This window comes from Zonotrichia leucophrys, chromosome 1, assembly GCF_028769735.1.
Source record: "Zonotrichia leucophrys gambelii isolate GWCS_2022_RI chromosome 1, RI_Zleu_2.0, whole genome shotgun sequence".
Classification (NCBI taxonomy): domain Eukaryota; kingdom Metazoa; phylum Chordata; class Aves; order Passeriformes; family Passerellidae; genus Zonotrichia; species Zonotrichia leucophrys.
The window spans coordinates 111552681-111561785 of NC_088169.1; the positions used below are offsets into that span (position 1 = coordinate 111552681).

General features: G+C 47.7%; 1 protein-coding gene and 1 long non-coding RNA gene across 3 annotated transcripts; one reads left to right on the forward strand and one right to left on the reverse strand.

Moving 5' to 3' along the window:
* Position 1: 1 nt before the first annotated feature.
* On the forward strand, positions 2–8849 carry TIMMDC1 (translocase of inner mitochondrial membrane domain containing 1). Its single transcript, XM_064727325.1, has 7 exons — positions 2–117; positions 239–404; positions 1582–1670; positions 5565–5632; positions 6473–6551; positions 7516–7626; positions 8017–8849. Exons 1-7 carry the CDS (start codon positions 23–25, stop codon positions 8114–8116), a joined length of 708 nt encoding a protein of 235 aa, XP_064583395.1. The 5' UTR covers positions 2–22; the 3' UTR covers positions 8117–8849.
* Positions 1083–3789, reverse strand: LOC135454853 (uncharacterized). Of its 2 annotated transcripts, XR_010442210.1 has the most exons (4): positions 3736–3789; positions 3450–3631; positions 2129–2278; positions 1083–1680 (listed from the first exon to the last, which is right to left on the reverse strand). It is a non-coding gene; the product is annotated as an uncharacterized LOC135454853 (long non-coding RNA). The 2 variants fall into 2 exon arrangements; XR_010442209.1 differs by lacking the exon at positions 3736–3789 and having other exon boundaries at positions 3450–3646.
* Positions 8850–9105: the final 256 nt, after the last annotated feature.

The window sequence follows — 9105 nt, forward strand, 5'->3', positions numbered from 1 at the left end:
CGCCGCTGCCGCCGGCCCGGCCATGGCGGAGCTCCCCGGCCCTCCGGCGGGCTTCGGGCGCCCCGCGCCGCTGCCGCAGACGGGCTGGGAGCGGCTCCGCGAGCTCTGGCGGCGAGAGTGAGCTCCGGGTCGGGCTCGGGTGGGACGGGCTGGGGTGGGTGCTGGCCGGGCTGGGTGCTGGCGGTCCCGCCGTGCCACCCCCGTTGACACTTTGCCCATGGCTGCCCTTACCTTGCAGCGAGCAGCAGCAGTTCCCGGAGGAGACGGTGAACATCGCCAAGTCGGCCTTCACGGCGGGCGTGGTGGGCTGGCTCTACGGGGGGCTGCCCGCCTTCGTCAGCGCCCGCAAGGCCTTCATCGAGAGCAGCCACGGCGAGATCTTCCAGAACCGCGCCGATGCCGTGGTACGGGCCCGGGGCTGTGCGGGGAGCGCTGGGCACCGGGGGAGGCCTCGGCTCGGGAAGGCGCCGGGGGTGGAAGGTGCCCTTGGAGGCGCCTTTGGGGTGACAGCGGGCCCGCAGCAGGCCCGGCGGCCTCGCGTGTGTGGGACCCGTGTGTTTGCCCGGTTCTGGGATAAAAAGTTTGCTGGGAGTGTGTGAGTGAGTGCAGGTCAGCTGTGCGGGAATTAGCGGTGCCCTGTCACCCAAACTGCACGCGGTCAGCTTCAGGAAAGTGTCCTTCGTTACGGAGAAGGTTGGCAACAAAGTTTACCGTTCTGATTAATGTGTCTGAAAAAGGCTTTCTGCTTCCAAGTTTTAGCGTGGTGACAGGACGCTTCATAGTATCAATCTGGGATTGTACTCTTGTCTTATTAATGTGAGTCGTTTTTAGACCATTTAAAATTCTTTTAGAACAACAGCACAACAAAGAACGCCCATGACATCTTATAGATGTATTTGAACTTCTGGGTGTTTGTTATTCAATTAAAGTGTTGGTTACCTGGATTAGGAGGAAGAAAAACCCTTTAAAAATCTGCCTGATGTAAATTTTGTATTACTTACCATTAGATTTTGCCTCTGATGTGGTGACCTGAAAATTACCATTGCCTGGCTTCACTCTGGTGACTGAACCCGGGCTAAGCACCTACACCACAACTGGAAGAGAAAATTTATTTACTTTCATGGCATTAACTGCACATTTTAAATTTTTGTGAAGCTTGGATTAATCAGTTATTGTAAAAAAACCTCTTTTCAAACTTTTAAGTGCCAGTGTTAAATAGCAGAGCTTAATGGTATCTTAACATTTAATGCAGATGGTTATTATTCACTTGCTATTATTTATTGATGGTTATTATTTATTAATACTTATGAATACCCATAATAATGAAGTAGTTTCTGGTTTTCCTCCATTCTCCTCTGCTGCTTTCCTCAAAGAGCCCTCCCAGAGCGTCCAGGATTAGAAATACCAGTTGGCGTTCCAGACTGGAATCGATTCTCAGTTTTCCCGTTGGTGGCTGGGAGCAGCTTTTCCTCCAAAGGTGGCTGACTCGCTCAGAGTTGGGGCACCATCAGTGCCCTGCCCTGGCCTGCCGGGTGCTGGCAGGGGGCTGTGAGCTGTGACATGTCCTCTCTGTCCCCTCAGCAATCGGCACACCGCGCGGGTCTGCGCAGCTTCATCCGCTACGGCTGGCGCTGGAGCTGGAGGGTCGCGGCTTTCGCCACCGTGTTCAAGTGAGTGCTCCTGATGGCAGGGGGAGCAGGGCAGGGGGTAGGAAGGGAAGGGAGGGGATGGGTGTACCATGAAAGGAGGCAAACCTTCATAGCATGGTCGTGGTGGTGAAGGAGGAAGTGCAGCATGTAAACCCAACAGCATGCAAAGATGATTAATTGTCCTTAAGCTTTCAGTTGCTGGAGTCACACAGAGCTGGCCAAGCTCTGGCTGAAATAATAGCCAAGTCCAGCAGGAGACCCATCCTGAGATGCTTTGAAGCCCTGCCTCCTCTTCCCCATCACCACCTCTGCTCTTGGGGCATTGCTGTTGGGTTTGACATTGTGCTGGATCATCATAGAGGGGCAAAATGATGAATACACAGAGGTTTGCCTAAATACATGGGACAGCTGACTGTGCAAAATCACCACAGGAAGAGTGAGGTGAACAGCACAGTGGAGCAGCAGACACCTTGGCTTACCTCATCTCCCAGGATTCCTACAAATCCAGCTGGGGAGAGCTTTGCAGAGACCCTTACAGGAGGGATTCCTGCCTTGTCTACTGGGGGCATCAAAGGTTGTCCCAATGACCCCTTCTTCATGTCCTCACCACTGGGACATGGCAAGGAGGTCTGGAAAGAATAAAACACAGATCAAGCATCCAACCTTGCCCCCATTCATGCCTCAAGACATTTGGATATGCCCTCAGTTGGGACCTGGCAGGAATAAACAAGTCAAACTAATGGAGCAGGATGGGGAATGCAAAGCGAACTGGAGAGGGAGAGACCATGTCACACATTTGACACCTCTCCCCTCATGCTCACTCCTCTGCAAGTGTGCCTGCATTCCCAGCTGGCATCCACATGTTTGACATCAAGGTGTTCTGGGGTGCCACTGCCTCCACTGGCCTTTTGGATGGCATGGCAGGGGGTTGCTGGTTCTTGTCCTTGCCAGCCATGCCCACTGCTCTGGTAATGATTGAGGCTCCTGATGCTGCCTTAACCTGAGTCTGGCTGGTCAGGCAGGAGCATGAAGGGGGTTTCACTTTTTAGAATTGCCCCAGAATTCTCATCTCCTAATGGATCAACACAAACCCTAAATTTCCCTGTTTCCCTAAAACAGGGAAAAGCCCTGTTTGTACATTTGTTACTGATTTGAATGCTGTTCTTTCTTGACAGCTGTGGTATTTTCTGAGACCCCCAACATAGGGAGGAAATGATGAATCTGACTCCATGTTCTTAGAAGGCTAATTTGTTATTTCATGATCTATATTATATTAAAAAATACCATACTAAACTATACTAAAGAATACTGAAAAGATACAGACAGAAGGCTAAAAGATATTAGTGAAAAATTTGTGACTCTTTCCAGAGCCTTGACACCGCTGGCCTGTAACTGGCCAATAAGTCAAAGCAATTCACATGAGACCAATGAATAATCACCTGTTGGTAAACAATGTTCAAAGCACATTCCAAAGCAGCAAAACACAGGAGAAGTAAATCAGATAATTATTGTTTTCATTTTTCTCTGAGGCTTCTCAGCTTCCCACAATAAAAATCCTGGGCCAAGGGATTTTTCCAGAAAATATAGTAGTGACAACATCTGCTTTCTGCTTTTCCTTCATCTCTTTTTTATGCTTTTTGTCTGAGGGAGCATTAAAGTGTGTTGGCAGTTTCTGGAACTGCTTTCTAACCCAAACTGATTTTTGTCCTTTCTGCTATGTCTCATTACTCCCAGTTTGTATATGCCAGTGGTACTCACAATTGTCACTACTCCTGCTCTGTGTACACTCAGGTTACTCACAATTCTTTGTTCTTGTCCTCAGACACTTGCAGGGGATTGCCTTGCTCTTGAGCAGTTGCTGAATATCAGACCTATCACTTCTCAGTACCTGTTCAGGCCTTCAGATTTTTTCTGCACACACAAAACCAATGCAGAGGGTGTTCTGCTGCCCTCATTTTCTTCCTTGGGTGCTTTGTGCATTCCTGACAATAGAACATCAAACTAAGCATGGTCTTCTGAGCAAAGCCCTTTTAAACTAGAAATGTTGTAATCATATTGTTGTTATCATATTTCTAAATTCCCATACCTTCAGGGTGGTTTTCTCACAGCAGCCCTTCACAGCAGTGATGTTCCAGCTTCTTCACCAGGGCTCCCCCAAGGCTCTCCCTGACCAGCCAGCCCACCCCCTTTTATCCCAGCTACCTCCACGGGCCACAGCTGCCACCCAATGAAGGACATCACAGCTGCAGCCCATTTACAACAACTAGAATTGGGACAGGGTCACTTATACAATACAGAGATCTTTTACTGCCATACATATCTTTACTCAGGCCCCTATATTTCCCCCTTTTCTTTTAACACATTTTTCAATTACACAGTTACAATACACCAATACACATTCTATCCCCCACTTGTTGTTGTTATATTTCTAGAATCCCAGCTCTCAGGCTGCCACAGCTCTCGGCTCTCCTGTCTTCTATCACGTTGGGGTCACCTGATGTTGTAATCATATTGTTGTTATCGTATTTCTAAAGTCCCATACCTTCTGGGTGGTTTTCTCACACGCAGCTCTTCACAGCAGTGTTGTTCCTGCTTCTTCGTCAGGAGATCTTTTACTGCAATACGTACATTTACTCAGGCCCCTATATAGAAATATCTCCTTCCCTGTTGTTCAAACCAGTAAATTTATAAATTTAAACCTGCACTGACTTTCTCTGCAGTTATGTTCTGTTTAAGTTCTCCTTCTGCTTTTAAGATCCCACAGTATTGACTGGCATTACTTTATATTTCTGTCTCCTTAATATTTTTGTTCCTCTCTAAATTTCTTCCTCACTGTCTCTTAGTTCTGTGGCTCTTTTTAGTTTAGTCTCTGTTTTTAGGCTTAGTTAGTGTGCTGTTTGCTTTCTTTCCTGGATCTTTTGATTTCTTTGGGTTTTCTGGATTTCTTTGGATTTGACATGTAACCTCATCATCTTCCACCAGGTGTCTCCCCTGCAGTCAGATCTGCCCCTTTTTCACCAGCCCTTTGGAACGGGCTCTGAACGAAGTTATTTGCTGCTCCACATTGTTTCTGTAAAGCCCAAGTTGAAAATTCCATCCTGCAGTTGTGAAAACTCCAAGTTTCTCAGTTAAAACCCAAATTGTTTGGGTTTATCTGTGTTGGGAAGGAGAGGAGGATTGCTGCTGGCTTATCAATCAGCAGGAGGATGGGGGATATGTGGCTGCTGAACTGAGAACAGCGTTTTGGGGCTTAGCTGATGTTTAGGAGGAGTTGGTTTGCCTACCTCAGAGGGAAATCTGGTACCACAAGTGTGGGTGACCCTGCTGATGTCATGAGTGTGACTTGGGCTTGTTTACAAGGCAGGATCTTCGGGACACATGGATCAGCTTCTGGGGTAAATGTCCTACATCAGCACTGGCTGACTGATAGGACCTTTTCATTGCTCAGATTATTTTCTCCTTGACTATATTGCCAGGTCATTTAGAGAAGCTGTGGCTGCCCCATCCCTGGAGGTGTTCAAGGCCAGGCTGAATGGAGCTCTGAGCAACCTGGTCCAGAGGAAGGTGCCCCTGCCTGCAGTGAGGGCTTGGAACTGGGTGACCTTTAACATCACTTCCAACCTAAACCATTCTGATTCTGTATGATAAGAAAGAAAAATCTTTGATTAAAAAGAAGGAGTGTCTCAGATCCAGTTCAGGAACTCTGATATTCCCTGGCCCTGTGTCTGTGCAGCTGCCCACAGTAAAGTCACAGAAGTCACGGCTGGCATGTGTGTGCTCTAAACAGATGGGCAGCCTGGCAGTTAGAGGCAACCTGAGGGCTGGCTTAATGAAATCCAGCTTTATTTCAGGCTGTGTTTTGCTACCCCTCTTTCTCCATGTGCAACTGCTGACCTGTGTGCCTTGCCTTTGCAGCGTGGTGAGCACGGGCCTGTCTGCGTACCGCGATAAAACCACCATCAGTAATTTTGCTGCAGCAGGAGGTAAGAGTGCTGTAACCTTGTGTGCTTCTCTTTGTTAGCAAGGCTTAGAGCAGAAAAGCATTAGCAAGTATCCACATCCCTTGGGATTGAGCAGCTTCTGTGCTCTTGGGTTTTGTTTCTTATTTCACTGACTTTGCTCTGTTTGCCTGCTGCGAGTCTTTATTTGTAACAGAGATACTGATGCACTGCTGAAACCATTGGGGAGTTTTGTGGTTAGCAGTTCATCTTCAAGACACTTGCTGGAGTGTTTTGGGTGAAAAATCCTTCTGTGGGGTAAAGGTAACACTTGGTGCCTATTTAACAGGGAAAGCATTTTTTATTTCCACTCCTGGTAACAATTCAGCACACTGTTTATAGGCTGCCCTTTTCATGCTAAGTTTTGCAAGCCCACTTTTGGCAAGAGGACTCTGGGTATGTGATCTGCTTGTTCAGTTTCACAGGCTCTATTGCCCTTACAGTTGGATACACTTTTTACTGGTCTTTTCTGCCTTACATGGCAGCTGCTATTATTAGCTGTTGTTGAACAGAAAAAAGGGTGAGAGAAATCATTCTGCACCCTAGAGAGGGCTTGGTTTTACTTTCATAGATACTTCTATGATACAGCAAAAACTTTGGCAGTTTTTCTGAAGCAGAAGGAACTTTGTGCAATGTTTCAGTGCAGAGGCCATGGTGACTTTGTGGTGAAGGTCTGTCCCACTGGCCATGCACTTGGTTTCTGCTCTGTTAAAAGCAGATGTCAGCTCATGGAGAAGAGAAATGCAGCAAAGCAACTCCCTGTGTTGGTGTGAGATGTCTGTGGCGGGGCTGTTTCTAGTTTCAGTGGGTTTGTTCTTTTTTTAGCCTTCACAGGAGCCCTGTTCAGAGTGCACTTGGGCCTGCAGGGCCTGGCGGGCGGCGTCGTGTTTGGAACGGCCTTTGGGTGAGTTGTGACTGCTGCACACACCGAGCCTGGAGTCACAGGTGGGGCTACAGGAGCTTCCCTTCCTCTCTTGCCTTCAGGGATTCTCTGTATCTCTCATGATGATCACTTTTCTTCCACCTTTTAAACTGTGTTTCTTTTCTTCTTTGTTTCTTGTTTTGTGTTTTGCTGCTCTCTCAGTAGTGAGAGCTCAGTGCTCTCAGTAGAGAATCTCATTTGCTGCTGTTTGCTTATTAGAGGGAGCAACATGGGCTCCACCAAAGCTAAAATGTGAACTGGCAGCCATTAGGAAACACTGAGGGAGTAGCTACATGGCTGGGCTGTAAGGTGACATGTGTCTTTGTGCATGTCTTGCAGTCATGAATCTCCTAAAGTTCCCTGGGGCATGGAGGAACCCATGGTTCCGTCTCAGAGGCTCTGTGCTTCTGGACAATGACCTCTAGCTCAGGAGAAATCAGACTTTTCAATCAGGACTGGGATTTCTTCTCAAAGTGCTGACCTGTAAATATCTTCACAAGGAATCTGAGGATCCTACCTGAAAAAGAGAATGAGCTTTATTTGTGCTGCTTTGCACCTTCAGGATGGTGCCAGCTGTGGGCATTTCTGGAAGCAGCCTAAGGAGCTTTACCAGTGAAAACACAAGTACTTCCAGAGCTGGATGGAAGCTGAGCAGGGATGTCACTGTCTGAAATATAGTTTAGGTGTTCTATGGGGTCCTCACTGGGCACCATAAATCCTTCCACTCCCTTGTCCTGTGTGTGCCTGTCAATGAGCAAATTCAAAATATGTTATCACAGAGGCTCCAGTGAGTCACAGGTTGGTGGGTGACAGTAGAACAGGAGTACTTTAGTCTGTGCTGTGCTGTGAGTTTTGGGCCCCTGCATGCTCCTTTTGCTGATGCCAGTAAGTTATTGCTGGTGTGTGTCCCCTGGGTGACTGGAGACTGCTGTGCTTCCTCCCTCAGGGTTCCTGCAGGAGGCCTCCTGATGGCCATGTACGGCTTGGCTGGTGAGACCTTGCAGGAGAAGAGGAGCCGTGAGCGCAGGGAGCTGTACGAACAGAGGCTGGCAGAGTGGTGAGGAGCAGCTCTGCCCCTTCAGCTGTGGACTAGGAGGGTGTCTGGGCCTGTGGGTTCAAACATTTAGAGAAACCACAACACACTAGGCTTTCTAAACCTCAGTTCTTCTCTTGGTTGTTGGTGTTGTTCACATACCAGTCGTAGAAAGGCTGATTTAATTCTTCCCAGTCTGTCCTTCATTGCTGCCTTCTTTCCATCCCTATTAAAGAGAGGAAAGAAAGAGGATAGCTGGTGGCTTGGGGGAAAAAAGGCCATGACACTGGTCATGTGAATTACTGAAACTTACTAGTTCTAGAAGAAATTTTCAAGAGCTTGGATTCTGCAGTCATGTCTCTGTCAGGAGGATACAGAAATAAAATTGCTTTGCGCTCTCTCTTCTCTCCTTAGGCAATCCAGGCTCAGTATGACTGAAATCTTAGGCCAAACAGAAAGCAATGCCCAGGGAAGACCAGAGATGGAGGGAGCAAAAGAATTGAAGAGCTACTGAGTCTTCCCCAGATGTCTGTTGTAAGAAGCTACATAGAATTTTGGTCCTGCTTGATCCTGCAGTCAGGGGATCATGGAAGTTGTCTGTGAATGCAGTTGTATCCTGTGAAAAAGTGTTTTGCTGAAAACATTGTTCAGGGATGGATATCACTGCACAAAGAGCTTGGAAGGGCCAAACCTGTTCCACCTGAGAAGTGGAAATACAGACTTTACAGACCAGGAAGTGTCATGTAGCTTTGGGAGGAAGTGAGGGTTCCAGAGCCTCATCTAGAACCCCTTTCACTGCTGAAAATGTCCAAACCACCAGTGATGTAGAAATACTCAAGGTAAAGGAGCCTATGAATGGTTTGTGTGCTAAAGGTGCCCTGAATCCAAAAGTTAATTATGCTCTGGTGAAAGCTGCTCTTCAGACAGGGCCTGAACAGCTTGCTGATGGCGGTTTCTTACTTGGTTCCCACAGTACTTGGGGTATTTTGCAGTCAGTGTGGAAGAAGGGTGGAGGAGCTGGGAATTACATGGAAATACTCTGAAAAAGGCACGTTTTGGGTTCTTCAATAGAGGCCTGAGGGTGCCACAGAGAACATGACATTTCTGGTGGTGACAGTGGAAGCCTTGGCACTGTGGACAGCTTTAACAACAAGAAGGCCTCTAATTTCATTTGCAATTTGGTAATCAGGGGATGACTTTGGGGGAAATGTACTTCAAGAGACTCAATAAAGCCATTCAGCAGTGGTGACTGTGTCCATAAGCTCTTTGTCAGTACAGCTGGTGTTGCTTCTAGTACAGTACTAGAGAAGCATCCTTGAGTGATATTCCTTGAGAAGAGCTCAGAGATCCCACCAGACATCCCTCTACCCAGGCAGTAACAAAGGCAAGAGCCACAGGAGAGCCAGCCAGCTCTGTTATTTTGTTCCAGAGATGAGCTGTTCAGTCAGAGCTGTGACCTGTGGGTGGTGCTGGAGTTACTCTCCACAACATTGTCTGTACCCA